The 22965-nt window shown below is 34.9% G+C and overlaps 1 protein-coding gene across 6 annotated transcripts in view; it reads left to right on the top strand.

The window, feature by feature from the left end:
• LOC129745897 (class E basic helix-loop-helix protein 22-like) overlaps positions 1–22381 on the top strand; it is a 28061-nt gene extending 5680 nt beyond the window's left edge. For 2 of the 6 annotated variants that reach the window (XM_055739271.1, XM_055739273.1), the window contains exons 3-4: positions 21287–21507; positions 21565–22381. In XM_055739271.1, coding sequence (XP_055595246.1) covers positions 21293–21507; positions 21565–22057 — 708 coding nt within the window. In that variant the 5' untranslated portion in view covers positions 21287–21292 and the 3' untranslated portion in view covers positions 22058–22381. The other 4 variants (XM_055739276.1, XM_055739272.1, XM_055739274.1 and 1 more) reach the window with 4 other exon arrangements.
• Positions 22382–22965: the final 584 nt, after the last annotated feature.

Genomic DNA, 22965 nt, shown 5'->3' with positions numbered 1-22965 from the left:
TTTTTCGATTATAAATGTTTTTGAAAGAAAACATTAAAAAGCAAGGTAAAATTCATAAAATAGCATTTGTAAATATTATGAAGGAGTTTTGTATCCTTTATGACCAAGAAAACTCTTGAAAACCGTCAAAATAGAGACTGATCTATTTTACCCCAAAGCATCAAATTCCAAACAGAGACGAAATCAATTTTTAAATCAAATAAGTGATCTAATAAATTTCTGCAACCATGTTTTACGTTCATAAGAGTCCAGTACTGGTTTTAAAATTATGAAACATGCCACATTCCCCTTAACAGAAAAAATAATCGAAAAATATTTAAAAAAGTGATCAATATTACCCCGGATTACGGTATACCGACTAGGAACAATTCAAAATTTTCATGAAATTTGAGCGTTTTTGTGTAATTTTAAACGGGTTTTTCCGCTTTGGGTAGGGGTGATCACCCCGATCTTTTTAAACTTTTAAACTTTTTAAAAAGAATAAAGAAAATACCATCTTCCCCCAAGGCTTTCATATTTTCAATTTTTTTGAAAATCAATTTAAGTTCATCAATATTTGTCTCGCAAGAACTTTCAAATAAATTGTGCTTAGAAAGAATATCATCAAATTCAAGGGAAATTCGAGCATCAATTGGACTTACAACGTATAAAGTAAAACCATGAGCAGACTAAAATTGTTGGGCTAATTTTCGAGCTCTTTCTGCGTTAGTCAAAAGAAATTTATCTCTGTTTTCAAAGTCAAAGAAATTGACTTCTGGTGCTTTTTCCAAATTTTAGTTTAAAATGAATAAGCTTATTGTTCTGTTATTGAAGTAGAAATCTTAGCATTTTTGAACAAATAAATTTTAAAATTTCAAGTGAGTTTCGTTGGTTTTGTCCTCAATTTTTTTGATGTGACAACGAGGAACCCCTCTTAATTTCATACCAGTTTTGCGAAACAGTAGTTTCCCAGCAAACATTTAAGGATGTATATTGCAGAATCAACAGAATTATTCAAACAATTATACCAGATGAAAATATTGTATTAAACTTAACTCTGATCTCTCTTTAATTGTCGAATTAAAGATTGTACAATACACATACAAAAATAGCATATAGCTACAAAAGTGGAGGCGATATACCTACAATGACAAGATTACAACAATTCGATTTTCCACCAAAATGCAAAATATACGATTTTAAGTATTGAGTAAAACGAAAAAAAAAATTCCCCGACCGAGATTTGAACTCCATTCTTCCGAGTTTGCAGTCCGGATCTTACCACGATGCCAACTCATCAGTCGATAAGATTCGCGCTATAGCTCTATATGTGAGATTTTCTTTTTACGAACCAGTCAAAGGAAGAAAGGAAGAGATTGGATAGAGTTTCAATCGATGGACCGCCCATTTATCGTAAATCAGTTCATTGAAATCGTAAATGTCGAATTAGCACATTCCCAACTTTTTGGAGACATATTTACGAATTGACTAACCTGCTATCCAACTTAACTTTTTTTGGGCAAAGCTTGCTGTATATGAATGATAGAAAATCACCAACTTGTTTACGATACGATGGTTATTGAAAATGTTTTAATATTCGATTTGGATTATCATTTCTGTAACCATTTCATGTTAGCTGGGTGGTCATTTAACGACTTTACATTGACTATTTTTATTCGTCCTATTTTCATATAAAAAAGTATAATAACTATAGGAAAAAATAATCATCCACAACCGGGAAAAACTTTGGGAATTTCAAACGAAAAATCGCTAGTAACCCTGTAAAATTGAAATATGAATGAAATCAGAATAAGTAAATTGTTTCAAACTTGTTATCCGAGCTGATAACAAAAACGATGATGACATAGTTAGTTTATCACATAGTGAGATAGTTTTTTAAAGTTGAGGACCAATCACCTATTCTTTTTTAATAAATATTTTCATAATTCAGTATCAGTCCGGGCTAAAATACATCATAACTCAAATCAAAGATTCACCTATTAAATCTCGTTTCCTTATACTTGTTTTGCATCACGCGTTTGTTGATTTCAAATATTCATCCATTCAAATATTAATTTATATGATTTCAGCTAGAACTTTTTATAGTATTTTTAAACCCCTAAATGTATGCATTCACCTTATGCTTTTTCTTTTAAAATGTTTTTGACAGAAAAATGTGAAATTTAATTCGAACAAAACCCAAAATTACTGCAATTGGTGCTCTATGCGTTATGACATCACAAATATATTAAAAATTATACATTTTCAAACGTTTTCATTCGATTTTTTATTAAAATAAAGTTTGTTGCAACTTAACCCTTTTTATTAGTAGGGTGTAAGTCACATGATTTTGTAAATTTAATAATAACTGGTGAAACCAATTATTGACTACCGTAATCCGGGGTAAGATTGATCACTTTTTTCAACATTTTTCGATTATTTTATCTGTAAAGGTGGAATGAGGCAGGTTTCATATTTTTAAAACCAGTACTGGGCTCCTATGTTGCAGAAATTTATCAGACTACTTTAAATTTGATTCAAAAATCGATTTCGACTCTGCTTAGAATTTGATGCTTTGGTTTGGAGTAACATTGATCAGTCTCTATTTTGAGGGTTTTTAAGAGTTTTCTTGATCATAAAGGATACAAACCACCTTCTGAATTTCTTTGTTTTGGGTTTTGATGACTTAGAGGGCAAAAAAATTGCGGTCCTTAATGTGTTAAGGCCTAACAACAATTAAAATCAAAAAATGGACAAGGATGCTGCATAAATTAAGGGGCTAAATTTTTTAACATTACTAATACAATTTTAACTGCCAAAACAAATAAAGTTTTCCTTCACTCAATACCCTAGGCCCTCGCACTATTCCTCTTTTATTTGTTTCCTTCAAACTTTACCATTGGATATCAAACTACAACAAAAAATTACACCAAATCTATACTATTACCAAGGAAAAAAGTTTATCTTCCACATAAATCTACCTGTTTACTTCTAAACGCTTTGGTTTTATCAGGAAGAGTGTTTGTTTGCGAGCCTTCGAAAAAATTGGATATTTCAATATTTTAAAATTACATTTTCACTTAAATTTGAAATTTAAAAAAAAACAAATTTTTCCAAATTTGAACTCAATTTATAGGGTTTTAAAGGTAGAAAAAAGTTTCGGAATATTTTAACTTTAGACTTAGTTATTGATGATTATCTGGAAAAATTTCATGTTGATCAAAGCTACCCCGGTGATCAATGTTAACCCGTGTAACGGTCAATTACAAAATTTTCATGTACAGACGGTATTATTATCTGTGGACATTAAGTTTTTAAAAGCCATTGAAGTTCAAAAGTGTTGCTGATGATGCCCCAGTTGACGGTATTGGAATTTCGATCATTTAAGAAAAACCAAAAAAGTAACATTCTCCGAACAATTTTTCGCGTTTTTCAATAAAAAACTTCAAATCAAAACCCGGGTTCAAACATTTTTTGAGATCGAAAAAGACAAGGACCACGAAATTCTGAGGCTACGAAAACAATGATTTTCCGTAAACTAGGACCATTTCCAGTTTTCTCATTTTTTAAGCCTCACTTAGCTAAAGCTTTTGAAAATTGCTTGTTTTCATTAGTGGACGTATGGGTTTGTTATTTTGTTCAAAATGTCATAGATATGTTTTGTCGTTGTGTCGTTTTCCACCACAAAGCTGGATTAAATCCAGAGTCCAAACAAAACAGCTACGTAATATAAAAAATGTCACCGGTATATTCAATATGGTCATCGTTGTTGCATAAATGGATTGTTTTTTGGTACGAAAAAGTATTTATTGCTGAATCTCTTAATGATAGAAATGTTTCATTTTGTATTTCATGTTAGTATTTTTTCTTTAATTTATAATAACATCCGATTAATGAACTTTTATTCAGTTTTCAACCTCATCCAAATTATCTTTACAGAATACACATCATTGCTCAGAATTGATTGAACAAAACATAATCCTTGCTGAACATCCCTAGCCGAATTCAATCGCACCGGTTATGCACGATAACCGCATGATCCTCGCAGCACTTTTTCAGGTTATATGTCTTTGTGTAAATGTGCGGTGCCAACATGTGCGGTTTTCTTCGCTTTTCCCAAATCCTTCACCTCCGTTCATTCATTCTACTTTTCCTCCCCCTTCACATAAGCATTCATAACAACAACCCTCGCTCGCTATCGACGAGAGCTTTACCGTTTAAATACCCAGCAGCAGCAACAACAGCAACAAACACACACTCAGCAGGTCCATAAAGCAAAAAAGAAGAAAAAGAAAAGTGGCCCAAAAAACAAACCAGGAGCGGGCGACAACAGCGCCATCATCGAAAATCACCCGAAATTACGATCCGCAATTACAATTCTCATCCTTCTGTGGTTTTTGGTTCGCTCGCCAGAAGAACTAAAACATTTTAAACCACCATACAGGCAACGCGTGGAGGTACGATTCGCAGCATCGCATCCGTGAGGACCAAAATCCTCAGCGAGTCAGCCATCATCATCGTCATCGTCGTTTGTTGGTGGAGCACAAATTTATTTTCTGTTTTGCGTACATTTTACCGAAGCGTAACGTTGTCGTTTGTCGTCCTCGATTGAGAAAGTGTATCCCCAGAAATTGTAGATGCGTTTTCTCGATAACTTAAAGTGAATTCCCGAGGGAATTAATTACATTTTCATCCGAATTGAAGCGGGTTGGAAAAACTGTGTGTGTACGCTTCAAGTGTGGCTGCCCCGTTCAAGAGTCCTTCAGAGAGGGAAAATCGCATTCGATAAGCCGCCTGCCAGCATCCATTCGCAGATCCATCGAATCAGGAGTATTTTATCTGCTCGGTCGGCTGTGTTGTAGAGTGTAGTGAGTGAGTGAACGCTGCTGCTGCTGATAGCTTCGGTTTGGAATGAGGCTGGAAAATTGATTTCCGTGGAAACGCTCTCGCTCTTCATCGCCTACGCAAACTCGTTATCTGGTCCTGCTGCTGATTCTATTCTGCTAAAACACCAACAACAGGAAAATCGGCTTTTCTTTTAAGTGGTACGTATTCCTCTCGCGCCTCGCGCGGCGACTTCAATCCCTCTTTCAGGCGTTTTCCAAAAGAGCCAACAGTCGGCCCCAGCTCCATTTAAGTGTTCTCGTGTTCCCCGTTTTTTCAAGAGTTCATGTGTGTATATTGAATTTCATGCTCAAACTTTGACATCTGAAATAGACAGGATACATGTGCGATGATGTGACGATGTGTTGATCTTTGGCACTGTGCTGTATCTATCTATCTATAGGCGTTATCATCTGGCGGCAGCGCCTTGATGGCAGGCAAAGGATAACGTGGAGAGAGTATTAGGAAAAATCCTGCTAAATTAAAAAAAACATAGTTCGGAAGTTTATCGGTATCAATCCCCCTTCCCTGGCTCTGGTAAGCACCTGGCGGTGAGTGTTGTAAGCTTTCTTGGTTTAACGCCATCTATTTGTCAAATTATAAACTTAACAGAAAGCTACGCAACGCCAGCAAACTTTTGGTAGGCAGATATCGATATTTGAAAGTTCAAAGAGCTGTGATAAGTTTAATTTGTTTTATCCATACACAGTAGCTAAGAAACTTTTGGAAATATTTGATACGTAGAGTTTTGTTTGAAGATTTATTAGAAATCTGAAGAAAACTATAAATTATGTTGAATGCGTAGGGGAGAATGAGGATACTTGATCCCTGGGGATATTTGATTCCTTCGCTGTATCTCGAAACAGGAATGTCTTACAAATATCAAATGTTCTAGAATAATGCGCCAAATAGAACAAAACAACAATTTTGTTATCTCAACTAATTTGAAAAAAATTATTTTTCGGGTTGTGGAACTTTGTTTGCAAAATTTAACACAATGTGATTTGAAGATCTTTTTTATCACTCACATGAAAAAATAATATTAAAAATATTTATTCCAATATGGCAATCGCTAGAGTATAATATGAACTTCATAATGCCATATTTTCAAAGCAATAGTAAACACTCAATTTTTTTCAAGAAGAAATTTTCCATAATATATGTTGATCCCTTGACTCCAAAACGATAAATTTTTCTTCTGAATGGATCGTGATAATTGGTTATCATGAAATTACTAATATCTATCCAAAAATTAATGTTTATCCAGTAATTACCTGTTACAAAGGACTAAAAATACTGTATTTATCTAAAATCTATAAAAAAAAACAAACTTTTAGAATTCTCTTTGTCTGATACTTACAAACTGTGAAATGATAACTTACATGCTAAAAAATAGTCAACAGACCTGTTATCTTCGAATTTCACTAGATTTTCGCCTTGGGTCAGGGCACCCTGAATTAAGTCTCCTTGAGCCTTGAGCAAAGTATCAAGTCTCCTGTAACTTGAAAAATGTCACTATTTTTTTAAGTCTCACGAAAATGCTTCTAGTTCATTTACGAGTTCATGTATCGTTCTAACTTTTGGAGCATATAAACATGAAGCTACACGCTGTCAGAAAATTCAAAAGACGGCGAGTTGCTAAATTTTTCCAAAAAGATATGATGAAAATAAGAAAATTAGGGGAGAATGGGAATACTTGGGGATCAAGTATTCCCTTTCTCCCCTAATGGGGAGAGTTGGGAAAGTTGTATAGATTTCCATAAAAGTTGTATAGATTTTTACAGCACTTTATATTAAAACAAATACTTAATCAAATTCTTAATCAGGATACTTGATGAAATCATATCTTTAAACACAAAAAAACACAATAAATTGAGATATTTAATCGTGATAAAAAAAAACTTAGAACAAAGTAAAGTCAAATATATTAAAATGAAACAAAATATACCAAACCAAAACCGGAAGATTTCAACCACAGAGAACAGACATCGGGCCCCGAACAAAAATTTGTTGAAATCGTGTGTGAGAATACCCACCAAAGTTTCAAACCAAATTCGTAAGTGGACTAACATCCATAAGATGTCGCTACCAGTACACATATTTTTCCATTTTTTCGACACGCTTAGAAATTAATACTCATAGCTTATCTCAAATGAGGCCATTGCAATGTATGAGAGTAACACAACTTTTTGTGTAATAAATTTTAAGAACATCTTGATTTTTTTTAAAAATGCAAATCATATTTCAATCATACTTTAATCGCTGTCATATGTCCCAGCATATGCCCCATATTGTTCAATCAATATTGGCGCTGAATTGAAAGTTGAATTCCAAGTTTTAAAGTATGTCTGTCAGTAAGTAATTTTCTAGAACAGAGAATGTGAACATAAATGTTATAATTGTTAGTTATGGGTCGGTATTCCGGTTGATGTTATCTTGTAACTCATGTTTATTAATAACTTTAATCATTTCTACTGATTACTAACCCTGAGTTACAAGTCCTCATCTATCGATCTCAGGTAACATCAACCAGAATATCGAGCCATAGTTTACAACTATAACATTTATGTTCACATTTTCTGTTCTAGAAAACTGTGAACTGATAGTAAAATCCCAAAACATACTTTAACAATTGGAATTCAACTTTCAATTCAGCGCCAAAATTGTTTGAACAATATGGAGCATATGACAGCGTTCAATTGTGATTGAAATATGATTTGCATTTTTTTTTTAAATCTTGATGTTTTAAAATTTATTACACCAAAAGTTGTGTTACTGTCATACATTGCATTGGCCTCCTTTGAGATAAGCGATGAGTAGTAATTTCTAAGCGTGTCGAAAAAATGAAAACAAAAATAGGTGTACCGGTAGCGACATCTTATGTATGTTAGTCCACTTACGCATTTGGTTTGAAACTTAGGTTGGTATTCACACACACGTGTTGAGCTCCAGCTCGAACTCTGTTCTCTGTGTTTCAACTAACACAAGACAAATTATGACAAACCAAAAAAACTGGGACAAAATTTATCAACAAAAAATAACAAACAGTTTTCTTTTGATTTATTACAAAAAAAAAAACAATTAAACAAAAAAAAACCCAAAATTAAACACTAGATTGAACCATATCTAAATACCGTAGTCCGGGGTAAGATTGATAACTTTTTTCAATATATTTCGATTATTTTTTCTGTTAAGGAGAATGTGGCATGTTTTATATTTTTAACACCAGTACTGGGCCCCTATGAACGTAAAACATGGATGCAGAAATCTATTAGACTACTTTAAATTTGATTAAAAAATCGTTTTCGTGCCTGTTCAGAATTTTATGCTTTGGGGTGACATTGATCAGTCTCCATTCGGACGGCTTTATCGAGTTTTCTTGATTATAAAGGATACAAAACACCTTCATAATATTAACAAATGCTAGTTTATCAATTTAACCTTGATTTTAACGTTTTATTTTAAAAATATTTATAATCGAAAAAAGAACAATGATGCTGCCTACATTTAGGGGCCAAAATTATAATAATGGCTAAATATTTTGAAATTTTAACTTCACTCATTCCCCTAGGCCCTCCTACTATTTCCGTTTTAATTTTTTCTTCAAAGTTATCGATTTCATAAGGTTCCTATCCATTTATCCAATACGGGCTTACTCTTGGAAAATGTCCTCATTTATTAAATATCAAAAATTTATCATTAAATGACTATAAAAATAGCACAATAACTGTTCATATACAAAGAAAAAAAGTTGGTCTTTCACATTAAACAACCCGTTTGCTTCTAAATGCTTTTTGGTAGGGGAGGAGCGGGCTATATGCGCCTATTAAGCAGAACACTGATTTAATCAAATATCACATCGAATATGTGTACAAAAACTATATACACGTGTGCAGGCATCGGTTTTCTATACAATGGAGTAATTTTTATGTTTAAATTTTCTTCTGCTTCCAAGAAAACGATTTTATTGTAAGTGTTGTCTAAAATGCCGAACCTCAAACCGCGCGGGCTAAATGCGCCTATTTATGTTTTGAACAAAATTTCTATTTTTTGGGCAATATTTCCGTATAATTTCATTGAAACAGCTAGAAAGTAATAATTTCCGTACGACAAAGCTAAAGTTTTATAAAAATCTATGTATATTATAATTTTATGGAATAAAACAAAAGTTAGGGTTGCCATACTACGGAGGTAGTTCATCCATGTGAAAAACTTTATCAAATCTGTTTTTAGATCTTCAATTCTCTCTTAAGATGTTAATCAGAGCTTAGATTTGAAGGTTCAGTGATAAAATCATTTATTTATTCTATTAAACCTGTTATTTTAGTATGGAGGCATTTTACAAACATGATGGGGGCATACAAAAACACTCTATTATTCCACTATATAATCATTATTAAACGTCCACAACAGCTGAAATATGTTTTATTTCTTAAGTTCATTTGAGTAAGAAACAAAAACCATTATAGTTTTTGTTTTAAACTTCTTTACGTACAATTTTTAAAAGTCGAAAAATTACATCAAAATGTATCAAAACCTTCTATGATTTTTTAAATTTTTTTGAGTTTGTAAATACATAAAATTCTTTCTTGCCTTATGTTCTAAGCGTATCACCCTCAAAATGCATTGGTCAGATAAGCTGTCTAGTCAGCCATTTCATCAAACAGCCGTAGGGTCATTTAACCCGATAGGCCCATTTAGGAAACCTTTCCGCTATCATCAAGAAAGCTGTTTGTTTGCATGCCTTGGAAAAACTAGATATTTAAAGATTTTGAAATTAGATTTCTACTTGTAGAAAAAAAAAATCAACACAAACCAAATTTTGCCTTTTTGATACTCAATTCATAGGCTTTAAAACGTAGAAAACAGTTTTCAAAAATTCAAACTACAGACTGAGTTATTGATGATATTCTAGAAAAGTTTAGTGTTGGTCAAATTTACCCCGGTGATCAATATTACCCCGTTTTACGGTACTACAAAATAAAGTCTAATATAAATTCTAAATCTGAAGTCTGAATTCCAAATCTAAAACCATAAATTGGGTCCTAATATGTGTTGTGAGGCTACTTGGTTGAATAATTCTACTGAATCAAAGCAATCGAAAGTTTCCCGTCAATTCACGGTTCACCATGGTTGAATTTGAATAGGGCTTTCGATTGCTTGGATTCAGTTAATTGGGTTTTTTTTTATCTGAATTTGAAATTTTGCATCACAAATCTGAAATTAAAATCTGAGTTCTGAATTTTATATCCGAATTTGAAATCTGAATCTGAATTCTGGATCTGGAAATGGCCCTCATGTCTGAACCGAAATTCTGAATTTGAAATCAGAATCTTACCAAAAAACTGAATCTGGAGCCATAATAAGCAATGTGAATCTAAAAGCTTGATAAAGAATCAAAAACTGAATTCTGGACTCATAAATCAGGAAGCATAATGCTGTCTCTTGAAGCTGAATCTAATTCTGTAATTTGAATCTAAACAATAAATATGAACTATGATTTTTTTCGGAATCTGCATCTGGAATCTTAATTCGAAATGTGAATTCGGAACCTGAATTCTAATTCTGAATTCTGATTCAAAATTGGGTTTATGTTTTTAAAACTTTCACAAATAAATACATATAGAGTAAAACTAATTTTAAATTTAAAGTCTTCAGCGAATTTCAATTATTTTTTCTGGTTTGTAGCCATTGTGCTTGAATTTTTATCTCTATTTTATTTATATTAACTCAAGCAACCAGAATTTCCTTGAAAAGGGTTCATAGAAGTGTCGAGACCGACCAGCTTGGCGGCCATCTTATCCTGTCCGTACTTTTCTTTTTTCGGTTCTAAATTACCGCAGCCCTCCTTTCTCGCTGAAATATGTCTATAAACTAAACTCTCAAATGTTTTGTCACCAGTGCAGTGGTCGGAAAATCGCTCAAGAAAAGCAATCAGGAATGGTTTCTAGCTAGAATGATGCTACCTCCGAGTGCTGTGATACGCACGTGGTAAAAGTACCCATCGAATATATGTCGAAAATCAACACTAACTTGATACAAGAAGATATACCATGCCCCACCGGAGGCTACCGTTGCTATTCGTCACGTGGCTAATCGACGGTGATCGACATACACTGCCGGCCAAAAGTTTGGGATCACCCACTAAAAAACATGCAAATTTTGATCGTTCATATCTCAGCCGTCTCAGGACATATTGAAAATCTTCTGATCTCATTTGAAAGATAATGAGCAATAGCTATCTCGGAGGTATTTTGCCCAAATATAATGTTTTAGTTTTGAACTTAAAACTTAACCTAAAGTTATAACATTTTCAAAAAATCGCACTCAATATTCAAAGCCGATCATCTCGGGATAGGGTGGACCAAATCTCAAAATTTGAGTGGCATTAGAATTCCTGTTCTTTACTTCTCAAAACACAATCAAAAAATTTTGTGAAAAAATTCAAAAACGTATTTTTAATTAATAAAATAGACACTTGAGTTACCGTCCAAAAGTTTGGGATCACCTCTTTGTATGATGAGTTTGGGATCATTCTTATAAAAACATGCAAATTTATTTTATTCATATCTTTCTCATCTAACATCTCATTGCAGGTCTGAAGGGTTGATTTGGAAGCCAAGGAATTGTTGTTTTTTAATAAATTCATTCAAAAATTATATTTTGAAGTGATAACCATAAAAAAATCACCTGAAATTAATTGTTTTTTTGAAAGTTCCCAGATTTTTTTTATAGTTCTCACCTTAAAATATAATTTTTGAATGAATTTATTAAAAAACAACAATTCCTAAGCTTGAAAATGAACCCTTCAGCTCTGCAATACGATGTTAGATGAGAAAGATATGAATAAAATAAATTTGCATGTTTTTATAAGAATGATCCCAAACTCACCATACAAAGAGGTGATCCCAAACTTTTGGACGATAACTCAAATGTCTATTTTATTAATTAAAAATACATTCTTGAATTTTTTCTCAAATTTTTTCGATTGTGTTTTGAGAAGTAAAGAACAGGAATTCTAATGCCAGTCAAATTTTGAGATTTGGTCCACCCTATCCCGAGATGATCGGCTTTGAATATTGAGTGCGACTTTTTGAAAATGTTATAACTTTAGGTTAAGTTTTAAGTTCAAAACTAAAACATTATATTTGGGCAAAATACCTCCGAGATAGCTATTGCTCATCATCTTTTAAATGAGATCAGAAGATTTTCAATATGTCTTAAGACGGCTGAGATATGAACGATCAAAATTTGCATGTTTTTTAGTGGGTGATCCCAAACTTTTGGCCGGCAGTGTACTTGGTGTTACATTTTTTTCCCTCAATCATTCCCGAACGTCTATCCTCGCATCATTGTTGATAATGCTCGTTATTGATAGACGATCATTAATGTTTCAAAAGGAAAAATCTGAATAAATACCAGGACCACATGTTCAAAAAAGCTGTAGCACATGCTGGACAGTTCATTGCGGTTACCTAGTCATGATTTTGTCCTTCTAGGCAAAACGAAAAATAAAAAATCATCTGATAGCCTACATAGATCGCTCAGAACTGATACATGGGGATTTATTTTTATTATCTGACAATTTGCGCCGGGGGTTCCCCAAAATTGAAAATTTTGTTCATTTTTGCGACTTAAAAACACATGTATTTTTTCAGATTTCTAACATTTTTATTTTTTGAGTTAGCTTCGGTTAGATTTTTTTGTCAATAAAAAATAACCATTTTTCAAAGCTACATAACTCTGTTATTTTTCAACGGAAATAAAAAAATAGCACATCAAAATGCATTGAAATTTTATCAGCTTTCCAAATAAAATAGTTAAGAAAAGATAAATACAGACCTTCAACATGAAAAGCTGTAAATAAAATTTAAATGGCGTCTAAAAGTACCGTCTGCACCACCGAATATTTTGCAAAAATACCATTGAATAGCTCAATTTATGATGCAACTTTCATCTGAAGACACCAAAGTGGGCCATCAACTCCTTGAAGAGTTATGAAAGAAATAATGACGATAAATCTCTTTTTTTGTGACGAAAACAAACAATGGCCGAACAACTGCACTCACATATGGAGGTAGCGCGCACTTCTAACTACATGAAAACAAAAGAACTTATCAAAGCAGGTAAAAAACACTACTTTTTCGTGCTTTGTAGAGTGTTTGCAGCATAACTGACTTTAAATTTTCAATAAAATTCTTAGTATCGTATTGTTAATGTGATATAACAAATAATGGGAAAGTTGCTTTTACAACCTGGTCATATGCTATATAACTTATTAACTTTTCGATCAAAGATCATTGTGAAGCAAAATCAATGCCAAGAGCAGAAGGTTCAGTCCCTGTGTTTGGGATCACAAAAATGTGATTAAAAATGAAATATAGACGTGCTGGACATAGTTTTTATATCGGGAGCTAAGCACTGGCCACCAAAATCCTTTCCCATTGATCAAAATCAAAGAGTGTGGCACAAATGTAGAAATAATCGAAGAGCTCAGTATGGCCAGCCCAGGCTGTAGAAGGCATCATTCCCATTGTAGGTAATATGACATTGAGAATATGATACTTTTACCGTATTCGTTTTCTCCATTCGCCCAGTTTTGAGGTTTACCATACTAGAACGAACATAATTCGTCGTCAGTGTTTTGCTACCTCGATCGCTCACAAACGAATCTTCAGTGTCCATTTTAAATCAAATCTGCGAAATTACGGATGCAAAACTGAGCGCATAAACTTCTAAAAATGATAGCAAAATTTGCAAAACTTGTTGTGACCTGGTGCAAAACTGGGTATAAACGAATACGTTTTTAGATTTTTGGATATAATATGAAGTCAGTTAAGCTGCAACACTCTACCGCCCCTACTTTCATAACAGTCCCATATGCAAAAACAAGCAAGCGAGAAAATCAGCTTTTCCTGTTTTGGAATACATTCTTAAATTGAGATCACCACTTTCAGCATAAACGAAAATCGTTTCTAGGTTGTTAAAATCAATCGTAAGACCTGAAATTTTCGAAATTGGGTTATTGGTAAGGTCGAGAGCACTATTTTTATTCATTATGGGACTTTTATTCGACCATATTTTAAACATTTTTCAAATCTACTTTCAAAGACTTAAATTTTATCATTTTTGAACTTCTAAATGTAATTTTCAGAAAAAGAAACATACTTTTGGATAAATATTGTAAATTCCACATTGTAAGTTGAATCTTTTTACGATTTTTGATTGCATCCGATAGTTTTGACGTAGAATTACGTCTTACGGCAACACTATAGGGGGGCAAATTGAAATTCGCGAACGGATCTCGCGTCACGAAAAACGCCTCTTTCAGAGACATCCTTTCCAGATAACATTTTGTATCGGCTGTGTGTTGGTACACCAATACCAATGAAGTTAGTATTTGATTTGAGCTTGGAAATTTATAAATATAGCTGCGGAGCTGTAGTCGAGCTTCAGTCATTTTGAAAATTTCTGAGATGCTTGTCTTCCGTGTCTGCATTCTCGGCTTCAGCTGCCGCTTCCCCAGTCAGCACCAATCAACCAAGAATGAGGCCGCAGCGAAACAACAATAGATGGTGGAAAAAAAAGCTTCAGTTAGTTGATTGACGCAGTCTGAGGTCAAGCAACGGAAAAGGTGGCTGACATGGCTACAATAGCTGCTGCTGTTTCTTCTGAGCCAGTTTGTCCACCCAACCATAATCTTTAACAGTTCTTCTCAAAACTTTAGTTTAAGTTAAATTGAGAGTATTAAATTCAAAACAATTTCTTGGCATTCTGTGTGATAACCACAGAACCTAGTCCACACTAGGCTATTTAAGTTGATGAGGTTGGTCTCTTTTTTTTCAACAGATTAGCTTTTCAGATGTATCAGTCATGTTTTTCGTTTATGTTATGATTTTCATTTTTGTCTCTTATGTCATGGTAGTCAATTTTTACGATTCCCTGCACTTTGTTCTTAGAAAGTTCAGTAGATCAAAACTCTTTATGGAACAATTAGTGGCCCTTAAAAGCACCCAGTATCAGAAAGCCGACATACCAAAACGCTGGATGTTTAAGAGCATTTATTCCTTAATCCGTAGTGGTAAAAAATCTGTAAACTCTGCTTCCTTACTGCTGGTTTTCTTCACATCACGAACAAACGCCGTCGCTTACTGCGACCACACGATATGACGTTCCAGTATCAAATAAAGCTCGCGCGAAGGAGCTGCTGGCTTTTTATAACCTTCCAGCTTGTCCAACACTGTGGTAATTTTCATCGTGTTGGACAAGCTGGAAGGTTATAAAAAGCCAGCAGCTACTTCGCGCGAGCTTTATTTGGTACTGGAGCGTCAAATCGTGTGATCGCAGTAAGCGACGGCGTTTGTTCGTGATGTGAAGAAAACCAGCAGCAGAGTTTAGGAATGTTTACCACTACGGAAAGTTGAATTGATACTCTCAATTATCCAACGTTTTAATCTTTTGGCTTCCTGATATTAATGCCGTATTCGTTTTCATCTGGTGGCCAACTGGTTGTGCACCAACTGCTGTCATCTTCATGTAAAAAACGCTTTGATAGCACTTGGTGCACAACCGGTGGACCACCAGGATGAAAACGAATATGGCAAAAATGATACTAACTGTTTGTTCCTTAAAAGAGTCTTAATCAAATAAATGATTTCTTTGAATGTTAAAAAAACAAGGGGTTATGCGAAAAACCTGATATGCAGGATATTTTTTTTTTGATTTCTTGATTTTTCCCTGTACCGTGTAAACTTGGAACATTTCAGATTGTTCGATCGGATTTAAAAGGGGACAAAACAAAAATGGGAAAACAAAAATTACACGACCGAACAAAATTTCAAATAAAAATGAAGAATATGATAGTGAACGGCCTCTTGGGACACCAAAAAAAAATTATTGAAGCTAGGTACTTTAAGGGTTTGAGCGATCAGCATAGAATTGAGCTGTCACAAAAATCTAGTAAAGTATTCGTAATTCTACGATCACAGTTGTGTAATATACAACCTCTTCCAACTTTTTTGCTCAGGAAGTCATTCCTAAGGAAGTCAGACCTCTCTTCGAAAACTCGTGTGCATCATTCGACATCAAGTGAGTTAAATTTTTTTAAATGATTAAAATCAATAAATCAAAGACCATTTCGTCGATAGAAGCATTGAAAAGTAACCAAATCCGTGGTATTTCACATATGGAACTGTTATTTGGATATATTTCATATAGGACAGCCACAAATTGATATTTTTTTCGAAATTTGTAGAACAAAACCTCTTTTTTAGTGATTTATTTTGAATCCCTATGTTGACCTAAAATGACGAAAATTCATATGGGACTGTTATGAGAGTAGGGGCAGTCTACAAAGCTCAAAAAGTAGTGTTTTTTACCTGCTTTGATAAGTTCTTTTGTTTCCATGTTGTTAGAAGTGCGCGCTATCTCCATATGTGAGTGCAGTTGTTCGACCATTGTTTGTTTTCGATGCTAAAAAAGAGATTTATTGTCATTATTTCTGTCATAACTCTTCAAGGAGTTGATGGCCCACTTTGGTGTCTTCAGATGAAAGTTGCATCATAAATTGAGCTATTCAAAGGTATTTTTTGCAAAATATTCGGTGGTGCAGACGGTACTTTTAGACGCCATTTAAATTTTATTTACAGCTTTTCATGTTGAAGGTCTGTATTTATCTTTTCTTAACTATTTTATTTGGAAAGCTGATAAAATTTCAATGCATTTTGATGTGCTATTTTTTTATTTCAGTTGAAAAATAACAGAGTTATGTAGCTTTGAAAAAAGGTTATTTTTTATTGAAAAAAAATCTAACCGAAGCTAACTCAAAAAATAAAAATGTTAGAAATCTGAAAAAATACATGTGTTTTTAAGTCGCAAAAATGAACCAAATTTTCAATTTTGGGGGAAAATCTGAAGACCCCCGGCGCAAACCCGTCAGATAATAAAAAAAAATCCCCACATATCAGTTATGATCCTAAAGGTTGAAAGTCGTTAGGGGAAGGAAATCAGCATCGAGACGTTCGTTGCTGATAAATAGTCTGCGTCCTTTTTTTACCTCATCATGTATCGCAAAAGTGTTTCAAATACAGAAGCGTCGTTGTCATGCGTGATTGTTTGTATGATTTGGTTTAAGAAGGAAAATTTGACTGCCTTGATTTTTTGGCTCTGAATGTAGTCAAGCATGGCTCAGTGAAAATGATTGATTTTCGGAAGCATGTTTGTCACTCTGGTTCAACCTTTCCTACTATCTCCTTCTCACGCTACCCATTGCAACTGAAACTCTACACACTCTCCCTGTTCTCCTTTATCAATTATCTCCGTACTCAATTACTCAGCTTGCTCTCTTAAACTTTTTTAACGTGAAACGAGAAGCAATCGTAAGATACGTCCGAGGGGCTCTGCAATAGTCTTTTCTGTATCTTTTATATTGATATCGTACATTGATTATATTGATATCGTCTCTTATAATAATCTGGTCTCCGACTACGGGTACAGCTATAGATACTCAAATTTAACAAGACTTCAACCTATGGGTTCAAATTTCCAAAAACGAACATGAACATCAGACTCGTAACGCGCTCCAATTGCATAAATCGAGTAGAGACCCTCAATTAAAACACATATTAAATATCATTTACAAAAAAAGGTTTCAGACTGACACTGTAGATTCAGCTTCCAGGCTCAACCTTCTAAAAACTCAGACTTTCATATTCAACAAAATCACGAAGGCACTACGGTGGTACTACGACTTTGTTCTCATTTAAGTTCAGTTCAGTTCTCATACCCAACCTTTAAATGAAAATTACGTTGCCCATTCACATTCACACATTAATTATGCACTATGGCTTCAGAGGCCAACTATAAAAAACGGATTCGAATATCGAATTCCGATTAAGACAAGGACTTATGACCTTCAACTGATAATCGAACCTCGGGTAAACATTTTGTGAAAAAAACTCAATCTTTTAGACATGACTTGGGCCAACCCAGCCAACCTACCTACAACCTTCCATCCTTTAATCTTCCTATCTCTTATAGTTCAACCTCTCTTATTGAATTAAAAAAAAACATCGTTGCATCATTCCCGTCTCAATCCACATCATCTTATCTTATCATCTTTTCTTCCAATTTTCTCTCCAGCCTCTCATTTATCTTTCACTAGTTTTTTCGTTCTTATATTGACATCTTTCAATCTTTTCATTTTCTCATTTTGGAATCCGGTTACTTTTCGCCATCTCAATACACAACTTTTTATTTAATTTATTATTTCTTTATTAGTTTATTTTTATTAATCAATTTATCTCATAAGCCTATCAAAGTCAATAAATAATACTATATATACTTCGTTTTATTATCCTCTTTTCGTCACCTCTCCAGTATCTTCACTTTCCCATCGCACTTCTGTTCTTCTTGTCTTCTCATCTTGTCATCTTTTAGTTGTCTGTGCTCTAATCTTTACTATCTAATGCTTCGATCTTCCTATCTCTTATTAATTTTTTTTTTTATCGTTTCATATTTCTCATTTCACTTCACATATTCACAACTTATCATCCTTTCATCCAGTTTTCTCTCCAGCCTCTCATCTTCTAATTATTAAAATTTTCTTTCACTAACCTTGTTCTTATATCGCCTGCCCCTCTCAGGGGTCTGTCCCATATATTCGACTTTTGGACTGCCTTTCTCAGGGGTCTGTCCCACTCATCCGGTTATTTGGACTGTCCCTCTCAGGGATCCGTTCTCCCTCATCCGACTATTAGGACTGCCCCACTCACTTTGTTTTTTTTTTAAGTCTTTACCGTTTTTTATCGTTGTATCTTCCCATCACATATCTCATCTCCTACTCTTCTTGTCTTTCTATCATATCATTTACTTTTGTTCAGACTCTTTATTTGTATTTTTTATCTTTTCATTTTTTCAAATCCTGTCAACTTTTTCTCGTCTCAGCACCCAGCTTTGATCTTTGTTATCCAATCCATTCATCTTCCAATCTCTTATGTTTCAACCTATCTTATTGAATTAAAAAAAATCATCGACCAGTACAACCAACGCTCATTACAGAATTTTCACATTATTCATTCTACTCCGGGACTCCGGGAGGATGCGTCAAATTTACCTTGTCCACAATAATAAGCAACTCCCATGCTCAAAATAATTGATCGGTTTCCGGTCCAACCTCACATCAGCGAATTTTAGACAAACAGATACCTCCTTATCAGGCCTAAAACAGGACATCACAATCAAATCTGATTTCAGAATCCAGTCTTCAATCCTAGAAACCACTTTAGCTACAAAATACCAATTGAAATTTAATATTACCTAGACTGCCCCACTTAGGGGTTTGTCCCATACACAATATCATCTGAACTCACTCACTCAGGTGTGTGTTCCGAACAAATATCACCCGGATTGCCTCACTCAGGGGTTTGCCTCACACAAATTATTACCTAGGCTGCCCCACACAGAGGTTTGTCCCATAGTTCACATCGCCTGGACTGCCCCACTCTCTCTCACACATAATATTACCTGGACTGCCCCACTCAGAGGTTTGTCCCATTGTTCAAATCGCCTGGACTGCCCCACTCAGAGGTTTGTCCCATAGTTCACATCATCTGGACTGCCCCACTCAGGGGTTTGTCTCATACCTCACATCGCCTGGACTGCCCCACTCAGGGGTTTGTCCCACATAAAATATCGCCTGGACTGCCCCACCCAGGGGTTTGTCCGATATTTCGCATCGCCTGGACTGCCCCACTCAGGGGTTTGTCCCACACAAAATATTACTTGAACTGCCCCACTCAGGGGTTTGTCCGATATTTCACATCGCTTGGACTGCCCCACTCAGAGGTTTGTCCCACACAAAATATCGCCTGGGCTGCCCCACTCAGGAGGAAACGCCAGCTTAAACTAAGGCGGAAACGCCAGCTTATTCTCAGGCGGAAACGCCAGCATAAACTTAGGTGAAAATACTGTCGAGACCGACTGGCTTGGCGGCCATCTTATCCTGTCCGTACTTTTCTTTTTTCGGTTCTAAATTACCGCAGCCCTCCTTTCTCGCTGAAATATGTCTATAAACTAAACTCTCAAATGTTTTGTCACTCTGGTTCAACCTTTCCTACTATCTCCTTCTCACGCTACCCATTGCAACTGAAACTCTACACACTCTCCCTGTTCTCCTTTATCAATTCAATTATCTCCGTACTCAATTACTCAGCTCGCTCTCTTAAACTTTTTTAACGTGAAACGAGAAGCAATCAGAGATGCCAATATGCCCGATTTTTCAGGGATTGCCTGATTTTTCAGGGATTGCCTGATTTTTCGAGGCTCTGCCTGACAACCTGAAAAGCCATTGAATTTCCCTGATTTTTCAAAAAATGCCTGATTTTGCCTGATTTTTGCGAATGTGATGAAAAATGGGTAGTAAGGAACTAAATTAGGTACCATTGCTGAAGTTAAAAAGCGAAAATGTGGCTGAATGAAACCAATCGAAAGATTCCCATTAATTCATATCTTTAAAAGGGAATGAAAAGGAATCTTTCGGCTTTGATTCAGTAGAATTATGCAACCAAGTAGGCCCACAACACAGTATAAAATGTAGAGTGATGACCAAAAAAAAAAGGTCATCACTTTTAGAAGAATTTCCGTTACTTATGTAGCCTGATTTTGCCTGATTTTTATTTCACCAGTTCCCTGATTTTTGAAAATATATGTTGGCAACCCTGGAAGCAATCGTAAGATACGTCCGAGGGGCTATGCAATAGTCTTTTCTGTATCTTTTATATTGATATCGTACAAACATACGAATGCAGATTAGTTCACGAACGGTTCAATCATAATTATTTTTCTTTAATTATATTTTCCTTTATACATAACCCACATCTTATTTCCTACAAGAAGAATGCTTAGCAGCCCGAAATTTAAATGCTTAAGTAAACTTTTAAGTTCGTTTGAATATTTGAAGAGAATTCTATTCAGCCTCTAAGGGAATATTTTGAACCTTCTACATGCTGAAAAAAAATCCGGTTGACAGATTGCTCTTAAAACTAGATGACAGATTGAAATAAGACGGAATTGGCTATAGAAGCGCAGATTTTCAAGGCTGCTACTTATTGTTTTGATTTGGCCTTCCGGTGGAATAAGACGGAATTGGCGTAAGAAGCGCAGATATTTAAGCCTGCTGCTGCTGATTGTTTTGATTTGGCCATCTGGTGAAATAAGACGGATTGGCTTTCCCGAATAGACTTGCACCTTGAAAAAACCATGAAGTTCATAATCACAATATCATGAATTTGATGGTTTTCACCATGACTTTTACGATCCACGATATTTATAACAATTTAATATACTTATTTTATAACAACGTCTAATGTTCCTTCAAGCTTTGATTTAGTTTTCTATTCATAACGAATTCCATTAAATATTTCAGATTAAAATGGATCCCCACAACCCGTTCTTTCACCTTGGGCCCCCATCGGGTTCGGTACATGGCGCCCATCATCCCGAGCAGACGCCAAGCCCTCCGCAGAGTGTCCCGGGACGCCGAACACCCCTCGGGACCGTAGGACTGGGAGGATTCTACGCACAGCCCCATGCTGCCGGTTCTTCTACCCTGACGGATGAAAATCGTCCCTCCGGCAGTGTTGAAAGGTTGGTATTCTGACGTTACGATCTTTGGGAACCGCTTTATTAAAGATTTATCTTTAGACATTTCAGCCCTCCACCACACCTTCATCCCCCGAGCAGCTCAACGGCTGGCGGACCCGGTCCAGTTGGGAAGCAGAAAAACCGACAAGCCAAAACCGTACGGCTCAACATCAACGCCCGGGAACGCCGAAGAATGCACGATTTGAACGATGCCTTGGATGAGCTGCGGAGTGTGATCCCATATGCCCATTCGCCATCCGTCCGGAAGTTGTCCAAAATAGCAACGCTGTTGCTGGCCAAGAACTACATCCTGATGCAGGCCAACGCCTTAGATGAACTGCGAAGACTGCTGGCCTACATCCAGAGTGCAGCTGGAGCCGGAGCTCCGACCGTTGATTTCAGAACTATGCCTTCGGCCATCAAACTTCAGCAGCTGTTACAGAATCCCCACTCGGAGTTGCAGCAAGTGGTTCAACAACAGCAACAACAACAACAGCAGCAGCCGCCGATTCCCCAACAATCTGCTCCCCCGCCAGCGAATCCAAACCCTTAAATCCGAGAAATGACCCTACTAAAAATAATTATTTAAAAATAACGAATTATGGATTTGAAACGTTCCTTCTATACTTAAAAGGAGCCAAACATGTGCTAGTCATATAATTAGTATTGTATTGTAGATTATGAAGCATTTTATTTTTTAGCATATAAGCGAGTCAGTGATAGAGGTTCAATAGAAGAACGTTTGGAAAAGAGTCTAGTCATTATGGTTTTCTTTTTGTCTGTGAATCAGTAGAGCAACTAGCTGCCAAAATATTTTTTTCTCATTTAAGGATTCATTCTGAAGAATAAAGCAATCAATGGTTTGAATATTTAAAAAGCTTCCATAAGAAATCATTTCACTATAACCGAAGTTTCCCTTTTAACTTCTAACATTTTTATTATTTTTGTCATTTTTGTCATTTTTGTCATTTTTGTCATTTTTGTCATTTTTGTCATTTTTGTCATTTTTGTCATTTTTGTCATTTTTGTCATTTTTGTCATTTTTGTCATTTTTGTCATTTTTGTCATTTTTGTCATTTTTGTCATTTTTGTCATTTTTGTCATTTTTGTCATTTTTGTCATTTTTGTCATTTTTGTCATTTTTGTCATTTTTGTCATTTTTGTCATTTTTGTCATTTTTGTCATTTTTGTCATTTTTGTCATTTTTGCCATTTTTGTCATTTTTGTCATTTTTTTCATTTTTGTCATTTTTGTCATTTTTGTCATTTTTGTCATTTTTGCCATTTTTGTCATTTTTGTCATTTTTTTCATTTTTTTCATTTTTGTCATTTTTGTCATTTTTGTCATTTTTGTCATTTTTGTCATTTTTGTCATTTTTGTCATTTTTGTTATTTTTGTCATTTTTGTCATTTTTGTCATTTTTGTCATTTTTGTCATTTTTGTCATTTTTGTCATTTTTGT

The sequence above is a fragment of the Uranotaenia lowii genome, chromosome 2 (assembly GCF_029784155.1).
Source record: "Uranotaenia lowii strain MFRU-FL chromosome 2, ASM2978415v1, whole genome shotgun sequence".
In the NCBI taxonomy this organism is placed as follows: domain Eukaryota; kingdom Metazoa; phylum Arthropoda; class Insecta; order Diptera; family Culicidae; genus Uranotaenia; species Uranotaenia lowii.
The sequence above is the reverse complement of the archived record's forward strand: the minus strand, read 5'-3'. Positions and strand labels throughout refer to the sequence as shown.